Genomic DNA, 27616 nt, shown 5'->3' with positions numbered 1-27616 from the left:
TGTGTGTGTGAGTGTGTGTGTGTGTGTGTCTAAGTTCATATGGAGGTCAGGGTCAGTTACGGCAGTAAAGGGGGCGTGGTTTCCCCAAACGTTCATTGGCTTCGGTCACGGGGGGTGCGGGGGTCACAGATCAAGGGGCTGTCACCAAGAGTCAACACACTGGCCTGGTCATGGGGTTCGCTTAAGTTCAAAGTCGTAACTCAAGGCGACTGTCTCATCGCCTTTGTTTAGGGCTCTCTTGAAAATAGTCAACAGTAGCGTTATTCTTACACTTGAATGTGTAGAAAGTGCAGATGTTGCAGTGTAGCGGGTAGGTGTTTGTGTAAAGATGCTTACGTTCCTTTAGACCAGGGGTCACCAACGCGGTGCCCGCGGGCACCAGGTAGCTCGTAAGGACCAGATGAGTAGCCCGCTGGCCTGTTCTAAAAATAGCTCAAATAGCAGCACTTACCAGTGAGCTGCCTCTATTTTTTAAATTGTATTTATTTACTAGCAAGCTGGTCTCGCTTTGCTTGACATTTTTAATTCTAAGAGAGACAAAACTCAAATAGAATTTGAAAATCCAAGAAAATATTTTAAACACTTGGTCTTCACTAACTGACAAAGAAACAGATTTGGTGTCCAGTTCAAAGTGTGACATGATTTATTTAAAAATTTGAGAGTTGACTTTTGTATTTTACATGAGTTATTATTTGTACAAACATGATGCAAAGTAATTAATGATTTGTTAAAAATTTTTAGTGGCTAGCTAGTTAAAATGGGATATTGTGATTTCACAAGACCGTCTTAGAAGTGATCATTTGAAAATGTTCAATTTGAAAAATGTGCACTTAGAGAAAATATAAAAATAAAGTGTTGCATATTGATATTTATCTGTTTCTATATATATTTATTATGAGAAATCATTAAGATGATCAGTGTTTCCACAAAGATAAATATCATTAATTATTAATAATAACATAGAGTTAAAGGTAAATTGAGCAAATTGGCTATTTCTGGCAATTTATTTAAGTGTGTATCAAACTGGTAGCCCTTCGCATTAATCAGTACCCAAGAAGTAGCTCTTGGTTTCAAAAAGGTTGGTGACCCCTGCTTTAGTCAATACACTCCTTAAACCAGGGGTGTCCAAAATTTTTAGTTTGGACAGTAAAATTGAAGGATGCGCTCGCCACTTTGAAACATTTTGTACGTTAAAAATGCTAAAAGCAAACCAGTGTATGTCAATATATGCTAAGCTAGGTGAACAAAGAAAAAGATGAACTAATTTTCTTTGTGTTATAGGTGACGAAGAAAGTTAGTGTAATCTAATCTAATCTAATCGAGGGCTGTCAAAAATAATGAGTTAACTCATGCGATTAATCACAAAAAATATTATTCCATAATGTATATAATCACACATTTTATTTTGCTCCTTTACTTTCTATCTTGTATAACAATACAATTATAAAATGATTATTGTGACCAAGTATTGGCTTCTTTTTTAATTTCATTGACATTTTTCAGTTAATTAAAATCATGCAAGCAAATTTATACTATTAGTAATACTTGTTTTTTAATCATGATTAATCCAGTGTGATTAATCTGATTAAAAAAATGTATCGTTTGACAACATCTCAATAATAATGAATTTATTTAACAGCTCATAAAAAATTAGCTGCGGGCCGAAATTGGGCCCTTGGCCGCACTTTGGACACCACTGCCTTATAAGCTTATCTTAGAAAAGCATACAAAGTGCAGTATTGTTTTCTTAAACAGCTCAAGAAGAGACATTTGGTCAAGCAGCATTGTCTGGATTGTTTCGGTACACACAACATCATTGAGTCATGTACAGTAGGTAATGCAATCGCTCCCCCTGCCAATTTTCTATGTACAGTATATCAACCACTTTACATGATGTCAATTAATAGATTAACTAAAAATAATCCATACAGGCAAAACCCACGGTATGTTCACTCATGCACCTATGCTACCTAAGTGTTGTATAAGTAATGCAATCGCTCCTCATACCAATTTTAATTATAACCACCATTATGCTTCATATAAATTAATATAAACAACTAAAATAATCTCTAGTCAATATCCAAAGTATGTTTTCTCGTGCACCAATACAACCCATGTGTCATATAATTATCGCAATCACTCCTGCCAATTTATTAAAAATTTCTAATTATGTCAACCACTTTGCATAATGTTGATATTTGCATAATGTTGATAGATATTCCTCTGCATAATGTCAAATGATAAAAATAATTAAAATAATCCATAAAGTCAAAACCCACAGTATGTTTGCCCACGCACCTATGAAAACTATGTGTCATATAATTAATGCAATTGCTCCTCCTGCCAATTTTCTATTTATATCAACTTGTTTGCATAATGCAGATTTTAATTATAACCACCACTTTGCATCATGTAAATTCCTGAAAAGGCTAAAAATAATCCATAAAGTCAAAACAGAAATTATGTTTACTCATGCATGTATGCAACATATGTGTCATATGATAATTGCAGATGTTCCTCCTGCCAATTTCTATTTATATCAACTAATTTGCATAATGGCAGTTATAGAAAGACTGTGAAATTGCTAATGCACAGAGACTTGTGCGCTACATACAGAACGTGCTATACAATTAATGTGAGTACGCCTCCTGCCAGTTATTAATGGTGCGGAATGACCTAATCTCATCCACAAAGTCAGCAAAGTAGAAGTGATAAGGTTGTATAATAAAGCATGTTCTCCATGTGTGCAGATCAGTGTGATTGCGGCGGGAATCAATTCGGAAGCAGTTTCAATAGCCCAGTTTGAGTGCGCCCTAAGAATAAGGCTGTTTATGACCTTTGGTACTAGTACTACAATTTGACAAGTATTATTTGTGTATATTTTTCCAGGTTGCGGTAATCCACAAAATTTGAATAGAAGAAAACTTGTAGATGAAACTGCAGATGAAAGAAACATCTTGAATAACCAATAGGAAGTCAAGTTTATTTCTCTTTAACTACAGTGGATTGTGACTGCAAACCACTACATTTGTACTATTGACACTAAGCTGTTTATAACCGTTACCTTAAACCAGTGGTTCTTAACCTGGGTTCGATCGAACTCTAGGGGTTCGGTGAGTCGGCCTCAGGGGTTCGGCGGAGCCTCCGCCGCGAAGGTCAGGACACACCCTACTCATCGTGTAAACAAAAACTTCTCCCTATCGGCGTATTATGCATACCCCCAAACAATGTTCCCTCTAACTCAGTGGCCTAGTGGTTAGAGTGTCCGCCCTGAGATGGGTAGGTTGTGAGTTCAAACCCCGGCCGAGTCATACCAAAGACTATAAAAATGGGACCCATTACCTCCCTGCTTGGCACTCAGCATCAAGGGTTGGAATTGGGGGTTAAATCCATCCATCCATCCATTTCCTACCGCTTATTCCCTTTGGGGTCGCGGGGGGCGCTGGAGCCTATCTCAGCTACAATCGGGCGGAAGGCGGGGTACACCCTGGACAAGTCGCCACCTCATCGCAGGGCCAACACAGATAGACAGACAACATTCACACTCACATCCACACACTAGGGCCAATTTAGTGTTATCACCAAAAATTATTCCCGGGCGCGGCACCACTGCCCACTGCTCCCCTCACCTCCCAGGGGGTGATCAAGGGGATGGGTCAAATGCATAGGACAAATTTCACCACAGAGTGTGTAACAATCATTGGTACTTTAACTTAGATGTGCACACTGTGGCCACACCAGCAGCACACTTGTCCCAAACCTGACTAAATACCAAGTTAATGACGCCAAAAGGGACAAGCGGTAGAAAATGGATGGATGGATGGATGTTTTATTATTATAATCAAAAGACAGCAGTCATTTCCATGGGATTATTTTCTAAAATAAGTGTTTTGGCCCACTTACAATGACAGTAACACAACATATTGTTTTTCATGAGCTGTGTACTAGTATTGTATGTCTGGGTGGGGGCCCTGCTTTGGAAATAATTTGTACCCCTTTCCTATATCCCATTTAGTTCCCACTAAAACATTTTGCACAATGAGATGTAAACATTGGATCATGTGTACATTCCTGTAACGTTCTGTTTGTAAAATATATCTTTATTAGTATTTATTTCAAATAACATAATTTCATGACTAAAGAAGGGTTCGGTGAAAGCGCATATGAAACTGGTGGGGTTCAGTACCTCCAACAAGGTTAAGAACCACTGCCTTAAACTGTGTACTAAGCCAACAAGTGGAATATGCTCATTAAGTACGTATAATATTGTACACTTCCATTCCAGACCATAGATACTATAATAGTGCCATTGGTAATGTATTAAACCTTCAAGATGTGTTCTGTATTTCCAGTCCATACGATTAGTCTTGTTGTAGTAATAATGACATTCACTTTAGCATCCAGATATTTTTGAAACCCAAGCCTGAAGATTTCTGTGTGTATGTGTGACTGTGGTATGGTCCTGCTATGATCCATGTAACAGGCCGATTAGAAGTTTACAAGGTCGGAGGTCAACAGAAGCCAAGAAGAGTGACCGTCTGTTCTGGGGTCAAACTAAGGGGAAATAGTAATAAAAAAAAGTCTTAAGCACTCTGACTTTTACTGTCTCTTTCAATGTGAAATTTATGCCATCACTTTACTGTTGCCTCAGCTTGTTTCACGCATTCATTGCTTTAGGTGTCCTTTTTAGGCGAGCTGCAGTATTGGACAATAGGCAACGTTAATCACTCAGATCCAATAAAACTTTGTTTTTTATTAATGCTGAGGACACATCTTTGGGATTCTCATTGGCTACATTGTTGCAGCGGCTAGAGATCCTTTTCAATATGCTCATTTATATATGTGTGTGCTTATTATTATTATTATTATGTAGTACTCATCTTTTTATCATTTCAACACGTCTTCTTTGATTTTTGTGTGAATTTGTCTCACTGAGGTTAGTTAGATAGCATTATAATTTGGTGCACAACCCGATATGTTCTCTTGTGTGTACCACATAATAGCGTGTTTATATTAACAGCAGTATATGATCTCCGTTTGGTGTTTGTACGTATACGGCTCTTCTAAAATTCAAAGCATTGATAATGGCAGAAATGGCTGTTCACATCAAATACAACACACATTTAACTAATTAAAATGTTTATAGTCAGCTGTACTGTAAAATTACACATTAGATACAGTATGTCAGGGGTTTTCACAGTGTAAGTCATGGCACTGGGTAATTTCAGTTCTTATATGTCTTGTACATGTTAAGAATGGACAATAAACAGCACCTTTAACCTTGGAGGAGCCAAAAGACTTACTGTAGCTCGAGAAAAATTAAGAAAAACAATATACTCTGTATATGTTTAAAGGCAAAATTAATATATTTTAAGTTCTTAAAGTTAGTAATTAAACACATCAAAATCAAAAACAGTTTTTCAGCAAGAACGGGAGCCCACAATCATAATATAGTTTCTGATGTGAGGTAAGGCTGCAGCTTTTATTTTAGTCGTCGAGTAATCTATGGATTAGTTTGTTCCATTAATCAGGTAATAGAATTCTTGAATTATTGATATTTTTTATAAAGTGTTGCAGTGGGACTAAATATGTTTTGACTTCCTCTTTCTCTTTTTTTGAACAAACACATGACAAACACTTTTTGCTCCTTGGTTGTTGTTTTTTACTTTTGTTATGTATTTATTATGTTTGATGGTAATTATTGTTCATGTTCAAAAGAAAACAAAGAAAGAACAAATACCGGTAATTAGATAAAACACACTTTATGGCCTCTTAGTGTATTTTAGGGAAAGGAGCTGGAATTATGCACAATAAATGTAAATTATACACATGCTCTTTTAACACTTAATAACAGAAACCTAGAGAAAACTTTCCACTGTTTGCTGCCACTCACCCCCGCTCTCATGTGCACTATAATGCAGCAACTCTACAGAAACTATGTCCGCGTATTCAAAGTTCTGTGCACTCACTGAGGTCTAGATTTTATACGTTTTTTATTAGTAAGACTCAGTGGCCTAGTGGTTAGAGTGTCCGCCCTGAGATCGGTAGGTTGTGAGTTCAAACCCCGGCCGAGTCATACCAAAGACTATAAAAAAAATGGGACCCATTACCTCCCTGCTTGGCACTCAGCATCAAGAGTTGGAATTGGGGGTTAAATCACCAAAATGATTCCCGGGCGCGGCCACCGCTGCTGCCCACTGCTCCCCTCACCTCCCAGGGGGTGATCAAGGGTGATGGGTAAAATGCAGAGAATAATCTCGCCACACCTAGTGTGTGTGTGACAATCATTGGTACTTTAACTTTTAACTTTAACTTTAAACAAACTTTTTCAAATTGATTAATTGTTCCAGTCCTATTGTGAGGCTTACTTTGAATATGATTAAAGAAAGCCCTGCAAAATTTCAAAATACTCAATTATTTCTTATGCTCATATGTCATACAAATGTAATGTAGAATAAGTTGTGCCGCCAAAAAATATCTTGTTTCTGGGCTGCATATGTACTCGGTTGTAATACAATTTTCCACCACTTGTGGCAGTAATGACAATACCAAACAAACAGAAGAAGTCTGGAGCTGAAGTCATAGAGAAGTTTTTACAAGCGCAACAATTATGACTAAAGTGGTGAAGCTGTATTTTCATTTGCACACACATTTTATTGACAGTTTATTTAAGAAACATTGTTAAAAAATAATTTTGTTTATTTATTTTAGCACTTAATTATATCTAATTGTTTTCATCATTTATTCATTGGTCCTTCCTATGCAGCATATTGTGTTAGTACTTATTTTCCCATTAAGCCTGACTTAAGGTTTATGTGTTAAATTAATAGTAATGTTTGTAGTTAAGGTAATATCCATTTGACTAGGTTGTACACTCTAAGTAGGTTAGATATAATTAATGAATATGATGCAAATCAAGCGTAAAATGTGTTAATATTTGAGTGGGCTCCAGGCCCCCTTGTAGTGGAAGAGTTGGGCCCAGGGGTCAAAAAGGTAAAGAACCCCTGCGGCCCTGCAAATTCTTTACATGGATGAAAACAAAATGTAGTTGGTATTGCTGTTGTTGTGATGTGATTTTACATCTTTTGTTGTCCTGCTTCAATGTTTTGCTCTTTTTAGCTCTAATTTTTCTTTGTCTTTGTTTTTTTTCCTCTCCTTCCGGGGTTGAACCCAGTGAACTGCCTCCCCAGCGTGCACTCTTTCTGCTGCTCACTTCCTGTTTCACATAGGTTCAATTAAGGGATTGTCCTGGCAGCCGAGGAGCACCACGGCCTTGATCTAGATATGTTAACTGGCCTGCATTTAATATCAACCACAGCATCTCCTGTTGGCTGCAGGCAAATGTGAATAGAGCGAGTGCATATGTTTTTCGTTTGTCATCAGCGACATAAATGGTTCACAGCATTTTAACCCTTTTAACAATATAACCGAGCAATTGTGCACACAGCAGGACACAGTGCCCCCATTTGTCCACCTGTTTACACCAGCAACTGTTCCTCTTTCACAGGCAGAGAGACGGGCTTACAGAGAGGCTGAGATGAGCATAATGGACGATTTATCCGAAGCAGACTTTCAAAAAGAAGACGAGCCAGCCAGCCCGGAGCCGCCTCCGTCCCAGCAACAAACAGACCCCGCCTCGCCAATCGTGGCCGTAACACCGGACCCGGTCGCCAGAGGAGACCAGGCAACACCCAGAGAGATAGAGTACCAGGTAAACCACTGGTGCTTACCTTATTCTTTCTATTTTGTCTCATATATATTATTTTAGCACCTGGCGCATGTGGTTAGCACTTCTGCTTTACAGCCAGGCGGATCTGAATTTGAATCTTGCCTCAGACCCCCCCCTTGTGTGGAGTTTGCATGTTCCCGCCATGGGTTTAATCTGGGTCATACTTGCCAACCCTCCCGGATTTTCCGGGAGACTCCCGAAATTCAGTGCCTCTACCGAAAACCTCCCGGGACAAATTTTCTCCCGAAAATCTCCCGAAATTCAGGCGGAGCTGGAGGCCACGCCCCCTCCAGCTCCATGCGGACTTGAGTGACGTGTCGACAGCCTGTTTTCACGTCCGCTTTCCCACAATATAAACAGCGTGCCTGCCCAATCACGTTATAACTGTAGAATGATCGAGGGCGAGTTCTTGGTTTCTTATGTGGGTTTATTGTTAGGCAGTTTCATTAACGTCCTCCCAGCGCGGCAACAACACACAACAACAGCAGTCACGTTTTTGTCTACCGTAAAGCAGTTCGTCTGCCGTAAACAGCAATGTTGTGACACTCTTAAACAGGACAATACTGCCATCTACTGTACATGCATATGTGACAATAACATCTAGGGCTTTTAGAGAGTGCAGTGCACAACTGCGCACACAACAAGGAGACGAAGCAGAATGCATCATCAGAGAGGTTGTTCAGCATGGTTAGAAAAATAGTGACAGAGAATAGAACAAGGATGGACAATTCAACCCTTAACTCAACAATGAGTAGATGAGTGTTATGTGTGTGTATATGTGTAAATAAATTAACACTGAAATTCAAGTATTTCTCTTATATATACATATATATATATATATATAGAGCTAGAATTCACTGAAAGTCAAGTATTTCTTATACTGTATATATATATATATATATATATGAAATACTTGACTTGGTGAATTCTAGCTGTAAATATACTCCTCCCCTCTTAACCACGCCCCCAACCACGCCCCCCGCCCCCCCGAAATCGGAGGTCTCAAGGTTGGCAAGTATGATCTGGGTACTATGGTTTATCTCGCACCCCAAACACATGCATACTACTCCATTTACATTTCGTGACTTGCATGGTAACCAAGTATTAGCAATATTGTTATCATAAGTGCTAACACAGAGGAACTTCTTTTAGCGGCACCGTGAGAGTTAACTAGTTTTGGCAGCTATATTGACATACTGACCTACAATCTGAGTTTGTATAAGGTTAATTCTAGATTAAAAATCATGCCTCTCATTTGTATAGTAGAAGTTTGCGGCCATAAATCGAGAAGTTGGTCAACTTTGACTTTAATCTTCGACCCAGAGAAGGCAAGAAAGACACGGAAAGACACATGCGTAAGGAATATGATTCATTATTTGTCTAAACAGGAAGATATAAACATCACATCAGGCGGCATCCTCAGCAAAAGTGATTGTTTTATTATGTTTGCAGTTTGTATTTCTTGTTTAGCACTTAGCGATCATGCTACTTGCTGGATCTGCTTATCACTTAGTTTCTAAAACTCATCTTCTAAAGCTTATCCTCTGTATATTCAGGCTAAAAACATAAAGTTCTGATCATTTGTCCCAAAGTAGTCGTTGTTGTCTCTCATGAAGTCTGCCATGATTAGGACACCCTTGAAAACGAGATGCTGCATCTAAATGGGCTATCCTAAAAAAATGTAATTAAATTGAATTGAATTGGTGGTGTTGTTATTGTTGAAGGAAACCACGAATATTGTGAAGCGTCTGTAAAATTATTGCGCCGCTGTATGCTTAAAATGACCAAAATACATAAATATTGCATGTTATTATTAATTTGCCTGTTAGTACATTACATATGTACTTACAGCGTGTAAATAAAACGCTGATGGAGGTGTTTATGATTTTATTTTATTTTTTCATTTTTAGAGGCGGATTGGAGAATCCGGTTAGCTCCATTGTTAGCTGAGGTTTGCTAGCATTTAATACAAGTTAGAATGCATTTTTTTTTTTTTTAAAGAAAAACATGTGTGCTTGTCTCCATAAAGATTGTGAAAGATAAGCAAAATTCCAAAAAAAGTGAAGTTCCCCTTTAACTTTGATGACAGAAGCATTGAGCAAAGTCACTACATGTATCTGGGAGGTGAGTCTCTTCACTAGACAAATCAGACTTAGTGGTTATTTTTATTTTGTTGTTGGTGTTGTCTTATTTTACTGTGCAGCCAGGACTGAGATGGTCTATTGCATTGCTAGCCAACTGGCCCCAGAATTCTGTCCCAAACTTGGGAGAGACTTGCAGAAGATTCCTGGAAGCACTAGAACGCTGTCATATAGATGATCTTTAATTAAATTTTTTGCAGTAGGTCCTTAAATACAGCAAAGCGCCCCTTTTATCTACACTGTAAATGCAGCTAAGATTTTATAGTTAAACAAAATCAAACAAATAGCCGCACGGTCGCCAAAATTGTAATTTTAACAAAGTAACAATGATAGTGGTACATATATTTACATTTATAGTAATGCGCTGTAAAATCAACTGTCAATTTTACGGAAAAAAACTGGCATCTCAGGTGCCAGAATTGTATAGTAAAAATAACAGCAGTATCATTTTCCAATTTATACAATATAAAAACCACTGTAAAGTCTATGGTGAAATTTTTATACTGTTTACAATGTTATTTTTTTTCAAACAATAAAGAGACCAAAAATCAAATGTTCACTGTAGAGGACACTGACTCAGGAATATACAAAGTAAAACTATTAGCAAAGGGAGAAACGGGCTGCCTCGTCCTTAGCTTTCTGGAAATGTGGCCTCTAAGACACTTAAGTTAAATAGCCCTGGTCTATAGTTGTCACCACATTTTCATCTTTGCCATAATTTAATACTTCTGTGTCTTTGAAGACTTTGAAGTCTTTGAAGGGTTGGCATAAAAAAGCAGACAACATCAAAAGTTACATTTTAATGTCATTTTCTGCTTCTACTGTAGTTTTTAAAAGCCTGAGAATAAAATGCACAAAATAATGTTTCCATGTTCTTCATGGATGTCTACTACAGGATGGCAGGGGCTTTGGCATCGGTACGCTGGTGTTTGGGAAGCTGCGAGGATTCTCCTGGTGGCCCGGCAGGATTGTTTCCTGGTGGATGAGTGGCCGTAGTCGAGCCGCCGACGGGACCCGCTGGGTCATGTGGTTTGGAGATGGCAAATTTTCTGTGGTGAGTACCAAAAAGGCCTGATGTTTAGTGGCATTCAGTGGTTCCGCATTGGACGTCAAAGTACTCTTTGAAAAGACTGTTTAAGGGAGTAATATGGGACTTTTGAGGTATCTATTCTGGACTCATTCACACCATGTCATCGACTTTGCCTCTGCTTCCAGGTTTGTGTGGAGAAGCTGATGCCGCTGAGCTCTTTCTCATCTGCCTTCCACCAGCCAACCTACAACAAACAGCCTATGTACCGGAAAGCCATCTTTGAGGCTCTGCAGGTGCCGGTTTCATATTTTAAGTCCTCTCCACAACAAACAGTGTATGCACATCAGCCTGCATGCTGCTTTTATGCTAAATAATTAATGGTGAAGGATATTTTTTGTTGAACTTTTTTCTTTTTTTTTTCTAACTACTTTTCACGCATGTTCCAACCTACACTGTAAGAAAATGACCGTAAAAACTATGGCAAGCAACTGGTAAATAGCAACAGTAAAACACCATAAAATTAAAAACAGTTTATCACAGTAGCAAATGCAGTGGATTCCTGCAAACCAAGAAACAGTAGATAACCTAATTTAATATGGTTATAATTAGGGGTGTGGGGAAAAATCGATTCGAATTCGAATCGCGATTCTCACGTTGTGCGATTCAGAATCGATTCTCATTTTTAAAAAATCGATTTTTTTTTTTTTGATTTTTTTTAAATTAATCAATTCAGCAAAACAATACACAGCAATACCATAACAATGCAATCCAATTCCAAAACCAAACCCGACCAAGCAACACAAAACAGAGCAATTGAGAGGAGACACAAACACGACACAGAACAAACCAAAAGTATTGAAACAAAAATTAATATGATCAACAACAGTATCAATATTAGTTACAATTTCAACATAGCAGTGATTAAAAATCCCTCATTGACATTATCATTAGACATTTATTAAAAAACAAAACAAAAAAACAATAGTTGCATCGCATCTCATAAGCTTGACAACACCTGTGTCCAATATTTTCACAAAGATATAATAAGTCATATTTTTGGTTCATTTAATAGTTAAAACAAATTTACATTATTGATATCAGTTGATAAAACATTGTCCTTTACAATTATAAAAGCTTTTTACAAAAATCTACTACTCTGCTTGCATGTCAGCAGACTGGGGTAGATCCTGCTGAAATCCTATGTGTTGAATGAATAGAGAATCGTTTTGAATTGGGGAAAAATCGTTTTTGAATCGAGAATCGTGTTGAATTGAAAAGAAAATCGTTTTTGAATCGAATTGTGACCCCAAGAATCGATATTGAATCGAATCGTGGGACACCCAAAGATTCACAGCCCTAATTATAATACATAGAAAACACATTACTTTACTGTGAAAATAATGAAAAATTGTACAATGCATTTACAAATACTGTAATGTCACAAGCATGCAAGTACTCTAACATTTATGGTATTATTCTGTCTAAATTAAATATTTTGCAGATTGTACATTTGTATTTACAGCATACCTTAATTGTTTTAGAGGTTTATTTTAAATCATTAGCCTAATTAACTTTTGGCTAACAACATGTTTTCTTGTATTTACAAATATTTTTACAAGTCGTTTCAGACATAGAGGGGTTATGTCTGTGTGCTTCATTGTAAACTGTATCAAAATGCACCACGCTTTGTGTTTAACTGTTGGAACTGGTTGCAAACAGCTATTTAACAGATGTGAAGTGAAGTGAATTACATTTATATAGCGCTTTTTCTCAAGTGACTCAAAGCGCTTTACATAGTCAAACCCAATATCTAAGTTACATTTAAACCAGTGTGGGTGGCACTGGGAGCAGGTGGGTAAAGTGTCTTGCCCAAGGACACAACGGCAGTGACTAGGATGGCGGAAGCGGGGATCGAACCTGCAACCCTCAAGTTGCTGGCACGGCCGCTCTACCAACCGAGCTATACCGATACGGAGTATTTAAAGCTCGTTTTCAATACCTCACTTCAAGGAACATGTTGCGGAAGGCCAGGTTGTACAAATACTTTCAAGTTACAGTCCTTGTGTACCGCTCACGTGTCTTGGAAACACAAGCATTTTGCAGATACTAGTATTGGTGACAGGGCAGGACAGTGAAGAGGGGTTAGCGCTCGTGCTTCGCAATGAGAAGGTCCTGGGTTCGATTCCCGGGCTAGAGTTGAATCTGTGTGGAGTTGTCATGTTCTCCCTGTAACTGTGTGGGTTCTCTCCGGGTAATCCGGCTTCCTCCCACCTCCAAAGACATGCACCTGGGGATAGGCAGATTGGCAACACTAAAATGGGCCCCAAGTTATTTTATGGTAAATTCCTGGCAAACACAGCTGCCAGTATTTCACCATGAATCCTATGAGTTTTTTTGTGACTAGGTTAACATTATATTTTTCATAGTTATTTTTCGTAAGCAAAAACAATAAATTAACAGATTCAAAATCAATGTATCGTAATGTCCTATACATCGTGACTGTATTTTTTCATGGTGAATTCCTGGCAATCATAGCTATTTTACCGTAAATTGTGTGGATTTTTTATTTTTTTATTTTTTTAACAGTGTACCGTATGCGTTTGTCTGCAGGTAGCAAGTGTGCGAGCAGGACGTCCTACTCCTTCCTGTGACCCGAGCGATGATGCGGAAGGGGTGGAGCCTCAGACAAGACAGATGATAGAGTGGGCCATGAAGGGGTTCTTACCCAATGGCCCACAGTCACTGGACCCTCCTGAGGGTACACACATCTCTCCCTCACCCACACACACGCACACACATACGATAAAAGTCATACTTATGTCATATCTGCTGGTCCCCGCAGACGAGCAGAATCCATACAAAGACGTCTACTCCGAAATGTGGACAGAACCAGAGGCGGCGTACACTCCTCCCCCTGCTAAGAAACCCCGCAAGAACGCAGTGGAAAAAGTCAAGATAAGAGAGGTGATCGATGAAGGAACCAGAGGTGAACATTCATCTATTGTGAAATTAATTATGAGCCTGTAATAGAACAGAAATTGTTTACTATACTTCTTTTAATGACCATTTTGTCCATTGAGGTGTATGGATTACCGTCATGTGACAAAGAATTGAACTCTGTGTGACATACATCAGTTATCTTGTACTTGCACTATATTATAAAAAATACATAACATCATTGTATATTATATGATTTATTATACATACTATAAAATGTTTTGTTTTTGTTTTTCTAGAGAGGCTTATACAGGAGATTAAACAGAAAACCCGGAACATAGAAGGTAAGTGGTAAGCAATTATTACTCATCTTAAAACAATATTGCCTTATTAGTTCATTATTATAAGTCTGAAGCATCAATACTGTACTTGTGGCCCAGGGGCCAAATTCAGCACTGACACTTTACTGGCCCCCGAATTCAGTTAAAAACTTGGGAGACAAACATTTTTGCAGCAGATTAAATATAACAAACACTAGAGTGCTCCTGTTGTATGGAGGACCTTGGACCACTGTAGACTAGGAATGTAACGGTATCAAATCTCACGGTATGATGTTATTGTGGTAATAAAGCCACGGTACGATATCATTGCGGTATATGTCTGAAAAAAAAAAGCTTGGTAAAAATGCCATTGTGTGTAAAATAAAGTGTCAGGGAATGTTTAGGATGAACACACTTACTGTAATTGAACACAAACATAATGTTAAAGCAGCACTAAGTAACTTTTCAACCTTCATAAAATATTTTCATAACTTTTGGGATGATACATCGAGGTGAATTACACCTCTATAATGGCCTAAGAGGGTTTGTATCGCTTTAGTGGCACTTAGCGACATTGAGGAGGGTGGCAAGAAACACAAAAAACTACAAATGTGCTGACTTGCTTTACGGCATACGTCACTCACGCTTTCGTTAAAAAGACGGCGGTCAATGTGAATGTCTACGTGCTATCATAGCTGCAGCCGCAAAACAACCAAAGAAACGAAAAGTTTTATCAGAGGAGACAAAAAAAAGAAATCGGCGCTTACCCGGATAAAAGGACAGTCAGGATAAACACGGCTTTCACATGCTGGCATGAGCTCAAAGACGAGGAATCTTAGACCGATGCTGCCTTGGCTCTGTTCCTGATGGACAAGTAAGTGACTTTATATGCTGAAAAAAATTATAATGCTAATGCTAGCTATCAGAAATTTGCGTGGTAGCAACAAATAACTACCAGTGTGATATTTTCACTACTAGTTCCTTCGAAAAAAATCTCCCGCCGGTCTTTCTTTGATTCTGACCTGCATCCGCCCGATACATTCTTAGTAGTAGCTTCATGTTTGTAGCGCAATCCAAGATAATTTCTTGATAGTGTCTGCTATTTAACATCAGCATAGCCATTAGAGACATAATGTTTGTGCCAATGTTACAGCGGACATCATGTCAGGATGATGCTATATGTGCTAGTCATCATAGGAAATGTGGCCGTCTTCTGGTAAAACACTACCGCTGTGGTCCACCGGCGCCGCCAAAATCAACCAAAACTGAACGTTCTTAAGTAGGGCTTTAAAATGTTCCTGTCATATTTATTACTACAAACAAGTATAGTGCAAATAATTGATTAGGAACACCTACTGTTTCAAGCAAATATTTAAAAGAATAACTTACAGTTGATGTATTTAAAGTAACAATGTAAATATCCAGTATCCATCCATCCATCCATTTTAGTCTAAAACAATAATGTACAGTTTAATGTCATTCAACTTTTACATTATGGGAAGCAGTGTCCTCTACAGTGGTAATATTCTATCAGTCTGGAAAAAACAAACAACATAGCTTTTAATAATGTAAATACCTCACAAACTGATGTTTGGCTTCGCTGGCTTCAAATATATTTTCAGTGTGACGGTTTATAAGGTTATGTTTTGGCCTGGGCTTGTGTGTCTGTTTGTTAGCAACATAACTCAACCAGTTATAGAGAGATTTAATGTCCAACAAACAATTCCTTTTGTCTACGAGGAGTACAAACACATTTCCCTTCCGGCTTACGGCGTTCAACGCCCCCACCTTGCAGGTCCCATGCTGCGCCAAGGATTCTGGGAGATGTAGTTTATTTACAGACCCGGCCAACGCTAAAATGCCAGAAAAAAACTACACTCACCAAGTTTTTGTTTGATACCGTCACACGTCGCGGTATTATTGAGAAGACTTTGAAACCGAAATACCACAGTATGTATAATACCATTACATCCCTACTGTAAACACATCGGCAGATCCTTGCATTGCATTTGCAGTTTTACCTTGCCAGCAAACATAACACTGGGGTCCAAACTTGTGATTTACATAACTGAGGCATTCCTCAAGGCAGTTTTTTGGCAGTTTTTGTCATGTGATTCATGTAACTAAGGTGTTGCTGCAGCTTGTTTACTTCAGAGGCAGTCAGTAGTCATGTGTTCAACTTATTTTGTTTTACTAGTAGTATACGCCAATGTTCCATTTTAGGTCCTCTCTTTTTTCATCATTTGGGCTTTTCAACTAGTTGCCTGTGAGTTCAGTTCAAATACCTTGTGAGAGACTCATATTTTTGCAGCAGATTCCTAAAAACACTCGAGTGCTGTTGATCTTTGGCCCTCTTTTTTGCATAAAGTCCTTAAAAACCGCAGAGCACTCTTGTAATTCTGAAAATCAAATGTCTACTAGTTCTCCGTAATATACAAAATAAGACTAATAGTGAAGGGAGAAGTACGGCCCCCCTGTCTCTCGCTTTCTGGAAATAAATTTAATTGAAAATCCCTGTTCTAAAGTATTTTTGTAAGTATTATTTCCCTCCAACAATTACAGTCAATTATTATGTACTATGTACTTGTTGTAAATATGTATTTTAAATAGCAAACTTGCTTTGTCAGCCCCTGCTTCTGTATGTGTGTCTTTTGTTAGACATCTGTATCTCCTGTGGAAGCCTCAACGTCTCATTGGAGCATCCTCTCTTCATGGGAGCAATGTGCCAAGGCTGCAAAGTAAGACGATGAATCCAGGAATAAGGGTGGGGTGTTTTTTTAGAGGATTTTCTGTTTCATTTTATTAGACAAAAGTCTCACTTTAAAGGTGCACTGCTTGTCTAATAGAGAATAGACATGTAAAAATGTGAGATTGATTGAACACGTGTTTTTATTTCTTTTGTAGAATTCCTTTCTGGAGTGTGCTTACCAGTATGACGACGACGGCTATCAGTCCTACTGCACCATCTGCTGTGGAGGCAGGGAGGTGCTCATGTGTGGCAACAACAACTGCTGTAGGTCAGTAGGCCGCTTTTCTTTTGGTAGCCAATTGGTCGTGATTGACTGGTGATCAGTCTGGGGTGTTCACAGCCACTTGCCCAAAGTCAGCTGGCATAGGCTCCAGCTCACCCATGACCATGAAGAGGATAAGTGGTAGAAATTAATGAATGAACATTACACGACACCTACTTTTATCCCAAATTGTGATTAATTTATTGGCAGATTTGCAGGATTAATGCCCAAAATCACAGTTGGTTACTATAGTCATGTCTAGATGAGAATTTCTTTAACATCATTGATTAATGAATAATTGTACAGTGTACCCGGTAAGTATTCACAGCGCTTTACCTTTTTCACATTTTCACTTCATTATTTTCCTTAAATTCTACAGACAATACCCCATAAAGACAGCGTGAAAATGTTTTTTTTAAACATTTTTGCAAATTTGTTAAAAATAAAAAACACATGTACATGAGTATTCACAGTATTTGCTCAATATTTTGTTGATGCACCTTTGGCAGCAATTACAGCCTCAAGTATTTTTGAATACAATGCCACAAGCTTGGCACACCTATCTTTGGGCAGTTTTGCCCATTCTTCTTTGCAGCACCTCTCAAGCTCCATCAGTTTGGATGGGAAGCATTGGTTTTCATCCAGGATGTCTCTGTACATTGTTGAATTCATCTTTCCCTATGTTCTGACAAGTCTCCCAGTTCCTGCCGCTAAAAACCATCCCCACAGCATGATGCTGCCACCACTATGCTTCACTGTAGAGAAACATGAGGCCTGGCATTCACACCGACGAGTTCAAGCTTTGTCTCATCAGGCCAGAAAAATGTGTTTCTCATGGCCTGAGAGTCTTTCAGGTGCATGTTGGCAAACATTTTACCTAGAAATGGCTTCTGTCTGGCCACTACACCACACAGGCTTGATTGGTGGATCGTTACTGAGATGGTTGTCCTTCAGGAAGGTTCTCCGCTCTCCACAGAGGAATGATGTAGTTGTGACAGAGTGACCATCGGGTTCTTGGTCACCTCCCTGACTAAACTAAGATGAATGTAGCAATGTACGGAGACATCCTGGATGAAAACCAATGCTTCTCATCCAATCTGATGGCGCTTGAGAGGTGCTGCAAAGAGGAAAGAGCAAAACTGCCCAAAGATAGATGTGCCAAGCTTGTGGCATCATATTCAAAAAGACTTGAGGCTATACTTGCTGCCAAAGGTGCATCAACAAAATATTGAGCAAAGGCTGTAAATACTTTTGTAAATATGTTTTTTTAAATTTTTAATACATTTGCTAAATTAAAAATATGGATGGATGGATGGATTGAAATTAAAGATAACAAAACATTTTCACATTATCATTCAGGGGTATTAATGTACAATTTTGAGGGCAAAAATAAATGTATTCAATCTTGGAATAAGCATGTAACACATCAAAAGTAGAAAAAGTGAAGCGCTGTGAATACTTACTGGGTGCACTGTATAGATACTAGGGGTGAAACTGTACAGTTAACCCACAGTACACAGTCCATCGGTTTTTGGACCATCGGTCGGTTCATTTTCGGTAAATTTTTTGTGTTTATGGAGAACAACTTCTTTCTCCTACCAAATTTGCCTCTATATTTTTGCTTGCCAGAAAAAACAGCATTTTGCAGTGAACAAAATATCACTGGTGTACTGAATACTATTAAAAAAATTGTATGTGGATTCGCTATGGCAGCGCTAAAAACTAAAACATGGATGCCAGGGAGAAGACGCTGTTGAAGTGAAGGCACGTACATAAGACCGCCAACAAAACGGCGCATCATGAGACTTTAGTGACGTATTTAGCTTTAGTTATATCAGCGGATGTCTAAATATATGGTAGAGGTTTATCCGAAGAGCTTTGCACGAGTCCGCCATTTTTATTCAGTTGTAGTTACCAAGTTTCTTATTTTTCTCTATCTTGTTGTGGGGCAGACTGGTTCGTACATCCACATGCCTCCTCCGCTGTTGCCATTTCTAATGCAAAGTATGCGTATGGTTCTAACTTAGATCTGTCAGTAGACTCGATATGGAAGCGCTAAAAACTACAACCTGGCTGACGGGAAAAAGACACAGTCAAATGGGGTTTGGCCTGGAGAAAGATTTCGGTACTTAAAAAAGTCCGCCCACTAAATAGTCGATTCTGAAGAGACAGTCAGAAAGCAGCTTGAAGAGTGTCTGTAAAACAATATTATCTAAAATTTTGAACAAAGCACCTTGATTACATGTTATGTAGACCTTTAAGGAAGTGTTTTAAATGTAAAAAAAATATAAAATGCAGTGACGCAAATTGCAAACATTTATTAACTCAAATAGCTAGTCTTTATTTAAAATACATTTAAAGTGCAGTTTGAATTTAATGTAGTGTAAAAAAAACAGTGAGTGCCAGGACAAAACAAGTTCAATTATCCTTTTAGGAATAGGTTTTTATCCACAATTTTGGCAAAACACAAACGCAAAAACTATCTGTAGAAGTATTTTAGTATACATGAAGAGTTCAAACAGAGCAAACACATAAATAATAAGTGTAATTAAAATGTTTAAATATGAATTATTTTTTTTCATCTGATTATTTAAGTAGGTACATTTAATCTCCCAGTCTAGGTCCAAAAGTTCAGTCATATACTTGCAAGTATGCATTGTGGGCGGAATTTGTTGAGGTAACGATGTGAGCTGCAGTGGCGCAACGCTGTCTCTCGCGAGGAGCATTCAATAGATTTGAATGAAGCCGGTGCTTCTTTAAGTTGTTGTCTGTTAAATTCTAAGCTTGTGCTGTCCATAAAATGTCTTAATTTTCTTCTGAACAATGTGAGGAGGGACAGGGGGTGCCAAGTAGAGGCACACTCGTGCCTGGACATTACACTGCGGGGAAGGCTTCCCGCTACCTGTACAGGAGCGCGTGCGTGCACACAAATGCAAATAAAAGGCCGGATTGTCCCTTGCAGGCTCCCGTATTTTACAGTGAACTGCTGCATCCCTAATAAAGCTTTTTTTTATCACTCAATTTTTAATAAATTGATCAATGAATGCCTCCTTGTCTATGTGTTTGCATACAGATGTTTCTGCGTGGAGTGTGTGGACCTTTTAGTTGGCACTGGTTCAGCAGCGGTAGCCATCAAAGAGGACCCCTGGAACTGTTACATGTGTGGGCCACGAAGCATCTACGGGATACTGCGACGTCGAGATGACTGGCCTTGCCGACTACAGCATTTTTTCGCCAACAATCATGAACAGGACTTTGTAAGTCTCGGCCTTCAGCAAAAACACCCTCCATATTTCATGCTTGCTATAAAGAGTTCTTTATGAGTCTGACCATGTTGTCCTCATTGTCTCCCAGGAGCCAGCCAAGTTGTATACTCCAGTTGCAGCAGAGAAGAGGCAGCCAATCAGAGTCTTATCACTGTTTGACGGCATTGCCACAGGTATAGCTGGGATAATAAACATGCTCATAAAAACACATGATATACTCTAGGAATGTTATGTGTTTGTTGTGCGTGCACATAGGTCTGCTGGTGCTAAAGGATCTGGGCCTCCAAGTGGACAAATATGTGGCGTCAGAGGTGTGTGAAGACTCCATCACTGTCGGCATGGTCAGACATCAGGGACGCATTATGTACGTCGGTGATGTGCGCAACGTAACCCATAAACATGTAAGTCAAAGCTTTTCCCTCCCAAGGGCCACACACAGAAACATTTAAAGACATCTGAGAAATTTCATTTAAGGTTTGGGTTACACTGAGTTATTAGTATGTGGGTGAGATTTCATTCCCATACCGTCTGGATGATCGAAATTTCACTAACAAATTCTCTTTATGTATTTTTGGTTCCTGAAAATGAATTTTAGCAGTAATTTCCCAAAATATCATTCAGTTTTTGAGTAATGAATAGATAACTACTTGTACATAGAACGCCCCCTTTCCATCGCCAGTCTTGATAAGCCGCCCCCTCTTGTTGTGACACGTGTACAGAACTGGAGCCCATTTACCCGCATAGATATGTAAAACCATAATTTTGATCATTAAATTGAATGGTTTTGTCGCCCTGGTCCATAATTACTTCAAAACTGATATGGTTAACAATATAAGCTAAAAAGTAAGATAAAACAATTGCCATTTGCGGTTCTCCCTGCTCTTCTATTGACACCATGTGTTTCCTCATGCTTTTTCAGCATTTCTTACGCATCTTGAAAAAAATATCAGTAGGAGAGGACGCAAAATAGAATACCAGCGGCTTACCTCTTTTCTCTCGTTTTGAACGCTGGGTCTCCTCTTCTTTCTCTGTTTTTTTGCACAGGTTCTGACTCTTTAGCTTCTCAAGGGTGCTCCTGATTTCCGGGATCGCATTCCGACCAAAACCCTTCTTCTTGGAAGTTAGAATAATCAAAACAATCGCTGAAAATTACACTAATGTCACTTGATCCGTCCCATTTTGTACGAGTCAATTTGACTGGCGAGGTCCATGCTTTCCTTACATTCCCATCATTGAGAAATGTATACAGTGTGACCGCTTCTTTAGTTGTATTGCTGCAACCTGCAACAATGCATTTGGCAGCCATATTTGATAATTCCCTCAAATTCTGCATAAACTTATCGTGATTTGAGTTGAAGATGCTACCAAAACCCATACTACACAATATGAAATTGCCTCCAGTCTTTTGTAGGTGACGTCAGCAGGCTGATGCAGGCCCGCCCATATTTTGGAGCTAAAAGTGGGCGTTCCAAAATGTGCTGTAACAAACCTAAAATCACTACTGTGCGTCTTTTGGGGGGACTTTTATCTGTAGACATCATTTTTAGGTTCACAACTATGAAATAAGTGTCAAAGTTGTCAGCATTAGAGGGGCCTTTTAATTCTATTTTACTCTGTTTTATAATTGTATTTTTAATGTGGCCCCTAATTATGCTTTATTATTTCATTGAATTTAACCCGGGTCAATAAAAAACTATTTACGGTCCACAAATGGCCTCCGGACACCCCAGATTTATGCTGTAATAGTCACAGTTATTTAGGTGACATGTACATTTATGTGCTGTGTTTTATATGTACTATACTTATTTTTCTCGCTGCCTATAAAATAAATTTTTTCCCCATTGTCAGTGTTCTGCACAAACAGCACTCACGAGAAATGTGGAAAGAAGTAGACTCAGCGTTAGGATGGCGCAGTGTAAAAGGCTCCTCTTCTCCCAGCCTGTTGACAGCAATTGTCTGACAAATATTATGTACATCGCACAGACGCTGTCCCCAATGTTGTCATGCATCTAATTAACCTGCTGTCCAAAAGCGTACCATTGTGCTCTGCGGCATAAAAAAATGCTGATGCGGCAGTTTTGCAGGATGACTCCTCTTCTTGTGTTTGTACGTTAGATTGAAGAGTGGGGACCATTTGACCTGGTGATAGGAGGAAGTCCCTGCAATGACCTCTCGATAGTAAACCCTGCACGGAAGGGCCTTTACGGTGAGAAGACCTTCAAATGACAAAATCCTTGGTGAGTGTTCATTTCTGTGCAATAAAACGTTCCTGTGCTTTTGCAGAGGGAACCGGTCGCCTGTTTTTTGAGTTCTACCGTCTGTTGCATGAGGCTCGACCAAAAGAGGGCGACGGTCGACCTTTCTTCTGGCTCTTTGAGAATGTGGTCGCCATGGGAGTCAGTGACAAGCGGGACATATCGCGCTTCTTAGAGGTACGATGAGCAAAATAGTACCACGTAACCATAACAAACGCAAGATACAAAGTACAGTAGTACAAGTTAATATTTAAAATAGAGATCGAAAATCGGGGCAGCTATTTTCTATTTTGCTATATATCAGTGTCTGCCTTTTCTATCTGTATTTTCATAGTTTTTTTATTTTTAGTTTTAGTTTTATTATGTATATACTTTTTTACGACTACATCAGCAGATACACTACAGTATATACACTTTTGATGCCGGTATTCGGTATTTAAAAAAAAAAAAATAGTCAAGTAGATAACCACTAATAACCACTGCTCTGCATGAGAATATTTTTTTTTTCTGGAGCCCAGTTAATTTTTTTTTTTAAATAATTTTAAAATAACATTTGATCTCATTGTCAGTAATTCTCCCCAAATATGTTTTGATATCTGACAAGGCATTTATTAGAGATCTTTTTGAGAATCCTTTTCCGGTCTGCTCAGCTGCGTTTATCGCAGTCCTCACGTGGCCACGCCCCCTTTTCCCTCCGTCCAATGCAGTGCTGGTTTTCTACAGTATGTCTCCTCTGCTTACTTGAAACTTGCAATTTTGCCAGAATATCAATTTTTTTCCTTCTTTCCTGGCGTCTCCCCGGTCCCGTTTTGTTTGTTTTCACTACTGCAGCGATCGAGTCACACCACAAGCCTCCATCCGCAACACTCAAAGCGTGGGTTTAGTGAAGGAGTGCGGCGAGTTTCACGTCCCATGATTCAATCAAATAACGCGACAGGGATGGATGGACATGAAGACGACATAAAAGATATATCTGCCGAAAATCCAAACTTTGTGTAAACATCTTGACAAATAGGAGACTTGTAATATAAGTAAAGAAGAGCAGGCAGCAGCTAACTCATTCTCATACTTTCTGTAACATCCAGGAAGAAATTATGTAAGCCAGCTTGAAAGTTGGCTCAAATATAAAGGAGCCCAGAATTGTTTTTATTTAAATGTTCACAATATTTCAGGGTCATCACGAGGAAACCAATGTATTAAATCAATAAACGGATACAAAATTGTATGAAATTGAGTAGATGGCGAGTTACTGCGATGTAGATAACTTTTATTCGAGTTCAGGCCATGAAATAATTATTACTAATGTTTTTTATTTAATTTTTTTTTACCGCTTGGGTTACGGGGGTCTGAAGCCTATCCCAGTTTCACTCGGGTAGAAGGCAGGGTTCTGTCCAAGGGGTACATTTATGGCGTCATATTAGTGCCAAAAATCCGAGCGCATAAAAACTGTTATCGCGCGCTGATTCTCCACTTCGTGCGCGCGCGCGACACCCTTTTGTGCGCGCGTGGTGCCTTTTTGCGCGCGCGCGGTGCCTTTCTGCGCGCGCGCCGTCTCGGTCTGTGCGCTGTCATGTTTCGTTTTGGCACTTTGGGGGCGGGTATGCTTAGACGGCCCCTTCTTTCTGATTGGTCAGGCGAAAAATGCTCAGAGCCAATCAGAAGTATAGCAGGGCGGGTCATCGTCAATATGTATCAAGATTTACGGAGGAATAAGTGGATAAAAACATGTCATGCGCTGATAAAGGTTATTTCATACCACATAAACACAATACAGGGTAATACGAAATGTGACCCAAATAAATAATAAGACAACAAACACCATAATCACATCTTTCAGCCAGAACTGGTCCACCAGCAATAGCATCCAACCATAACATTATTTTATATTTTCACTTCTTCTTGAACATTTGTTTTCTAATTTATGGAATTTCTTTTGATTCAGCCATAAAATTAATGAAATAATCTTTGAATTTTGTTTTTAAAATGTTAAAAATAGCCTTTTAATAATGTATTCTGAAACAGTTTAAAATAATCAGAGAACTGACTAACACTGACCCTACACAACTATGTTGCACAATTAAGTCTTTTTTTTTTTTAAAGCGAAAGAGGTAATTTCAACACGTACAGCATCCTATGTCATATCTACATGTAATAAGATTTGTAACAAGGCAAACCGTTTGTAAATTGGTCGAAAATCGAGCAAGTTATGGTAATTTAATTAGTACATGTACCATTGACATCAATGTAATGATTGAGGCTAGCTGTCCGAGGTAAGATGGCTACAACGTTGCTACGCTGGAGAATCATTGGTCATATGAAAAATGCTCAGAGCCAATCAGAAAGGAGGGGCCGTCTAAGCATACCCGCCCCCAAAGTGCCAAAAAGAAACATGACAGCGCGAGGAGAGATGCCAGGAGTACACAGAGAGCGCACAGACCGAGACGGCGCGCGCGCAGAAAGGCACCGCGCGCGCGCAAAAAGGCACCACGCGCGCGCACGAAGTGGAGAATCAGCGCGCGATAACAGTTTTTATGCGCTCGGATTTTTGGCACTAATGTGACGCCATATACATTTCTCATCGCATCCCTGACTGCTAATAATTGGCATCGGTATCGGCCCTGAAAAAAACATACAGGTAGACCTCTAATTTAAAAGTATAAGAAATGTACCCATCTTTAGCTTTGTTGCCCCCTTGTGGTCGCCGGATGTCACTTATGTTTATTTGTGGTTCTACACTGTATATGATCACAATACTGTAGAATCCACAGTATTGTGATCACTTCAATCACCAGATCAGATTACCGCTTAGAATGAACGTGTACTATAACTAAACAAAAAATTACATTGCATATATTTACATCATATTGCTAAATAAGGTAACCAATTCTGTTTTATTCCACTTCAAACTGTAGTATCAATAATAGATTGTTAAATTTAAATTGTGAAGGTTAATTTAATGCTGAGTGTAGAAAATGGATGGATGGATGTATACAAATGTATTCAAACATTATGAACAAGCCCTCTTTGTTTAGTGCAATCCCGTGATGATAGACGCCAAGGAGGTTTCCGCTGCTCACCGTGCTCGATATTTCTGGGGAAACCTGCCTGGCATGTCAAGGTGATAAAAAAAAAAAAAAAAGTATTCTCACTACATTCTGCTCCTAAAGTAACTTCTTTACAATATTTTCTACAAATCCAGACCCCTGACACCCATGAACAATGACAAGCTGGACCTGCAAGAGTGTCTTGAGCATGGTCGCACAGCCAAGGTATCAGTATTTGTGCATGTATGTGTATATGTGTTGGCACGTACAGTATGTGTATTATTTTTTCATCAGAACAATATAAATATTTCATAGAATTGAATATTGTGTGCATGATGAACCATCGCTTGTGGCTCCACAATATAAACAATATTTAATGAAAGCCATGTGTTTGCTCTGTAGCAGTGATTTTCAAACTGTGGTACACAGGCTCCATCTAGTTGTACACTTGAGTAAAATGCTGTGTTTTATTTTCCTAAATTAAAACACAGTGTTACTGTTTAAACTGTGTGTAATGTTACAGTGGCCACTAAATATCAAATATACTTGTTAAATAAAACCTCTGCCTTGTTTTAATGAATACTGAGGCCTACTACGCTACTGTATTTTAATGTTGGTCATTATGATGGTATTTGGAGAGCCATGTTTTTTTCTGAGTTGGTACTTGGTGAAAAAAGTTTGAGAACCACTGCTCTATAGTATGAGGCAATCATGCCCTATATTCAATTATTGCCCACATGAGAGCTACTGTATAGGATTTAAAAAAGAAATATATTTGTGTGTGTCTTTGTGTGTGTTTGTTTGTCTGTGTTTGGTTCTGGATGCAAATTCCAGTTTGAGAAGTTGCGTACGATAACGACACGCTCCAACTCTGTGAAGCAGGGGAAAGACGAACATTTCCCCGTCTACATGGACAGCAAGGAGGACATCCTATGGTGCACTGAGATGGAAAAGTACGTGTCTGTGTGTGTGTCTCTGTGTTCCAATTATTTTAATTTTCCCTTGATATCATTAAAAGTATACGCATATATATATATATATATATATATATATATATATATATATATATATATATATATATGCGTATATATTAGAGATGTATGCTCCGTATGCGTTAAAATATAATATCGGAAATTATCGGTATCGTTTTTTTTATTATTGGTATCGTTTTTTTAAATGTTTTATTTATTTATTTATTTTTTATTATTAAATCAACATAAAAAACACAAGATACACTTACAATTAGTGCACCAACCCAAAAAAACTCCCTCCCCCATTTACACTCATTCACACAAAAGGGTTGTTTCTTTCTGTTATTAATATTCTGGTTCCTACATTATATATCAATATATATAAATACAGTCTGCAAGGGATACAGTCCGTAAGCACACATGATTGTGCGTGCTGCTGGTCCACTAATAGTACTAACCTTTAACAGTTCATTTTACTAATTTTCATTAATTACTAGTTTCTATGTAACTGTTTTTATATTGTTTTACTTTCTTTTTTATTCAAGAAAATGTTTTTAATTTATTTATCTTATTTTTTTTATTTTTTTATAAAGGACCTTATCTTCACCATACCTGGTTGTCCAAATTAGGCATAATAATGTGTTAATTCCACGACTGCATATATCGGTTGATATCGGTATCGGTAATTAAAGAGTTGGACAATATAGGAATATCGGATATCGGCAAAAAGCCATTATCGGACATCCCTAGTATATATTTATATACTGCACAGTATACAATATACAATACAATTCAAAACGTTTCAGAGATCCCACAATAGTGTATTTAAGTATTGAAAGTGGGTTTGCCAAAATTTTTTAGTAAGCCCTATTGGAAAAAAGTCAGTTTTGTGTGTGTGAGTTATTGTCCGAC

General features: G+C 38.5%; 1 protein-coding gene across 5 annotated transcripts in view; it reads left to right on the top strand.

The window, feature by feature from the left end:
- Window positions 1-27616, top strand: part of LOC133623807 (DNA (cytosine-5)-methyltransferase 3A-like) — a 78640-nt gene that overhangs the window by 46860 nt on the left and 4164 nt on the right. For 3 of the 5 annotated variants that reach the window (XM_072916270.1, XM_061987212.2, XM_072916272.1), the window contains 16 exons: window positions 7508-7711; window positions 10766-10924; window positions 11086-11193; window positions 13511-13658; window positions 13743-13886; window positions 14137-14181; window positions 16816-16895; window positions 17062-17174; window positions 20242-20425; window positions 20523-20607; window positions 20690-20835; window positions 22550-22640; window positions 22718-22866; window positions 25722-25807; window positions 25889-25958; window positions 26568-26686. In XM_072916270.1, coding sequence (XP_072772371.1) covers window positions 7508-7711; window positions 10766-10924; window positions 11086-11193; window positions 13511-13658; window positions 13743-13886; window positions 14137-14181; window positions 16816-16895; window positions 17062-17174; window positions 20242-20425; window positions 20523-20607; window positions 20690-20835; window positions 22550-22640; window positions 22718-22866; window positions 25722-25807; window positions 25889-25958; window positions 26568-26686 — 1931 coding nt within the window. The remainder of the gene's footprint in view (window positions 1-7507; window positions 7712-10765; window positions 10925-11085; window positions 11194-13510; window positions 13659-13742; window positions 13887-14136; window positions 14182-16815; window positions 16896-17061; window positions 17175-20241; window positions 20426-20522; window positions 20608-20689; window positions 20836-22549; window positions 22641-22717; window positions 22867-25721; window positions 25808-25888; window positions 25959-26567; window positions 26687-27616) is intronic. The other 2 variants (XM_072916271.1, XM_061987213.2) reach the window with 1 other exon arrangement.

The sequence above is a fragment of the Nerophis lumbriciformis genome, linkage group LG26 (assembly GCF_033978685.3).
Source record: "Nerophis lumbriciformis linkage group LG26, RoL_Nlum_v2.1, whole genome shotgun sequence".
NCBI classification, from domain to species: Eukaryota; Metazoa; Chordata; class Actinopteri; order Syngnathiformes; family Syngnathidae; genus Nerophis; species Nerophis lumbriciformis.
This window is presented reverse-complemented; position numbering and strand designations above follow the sequence as displayed.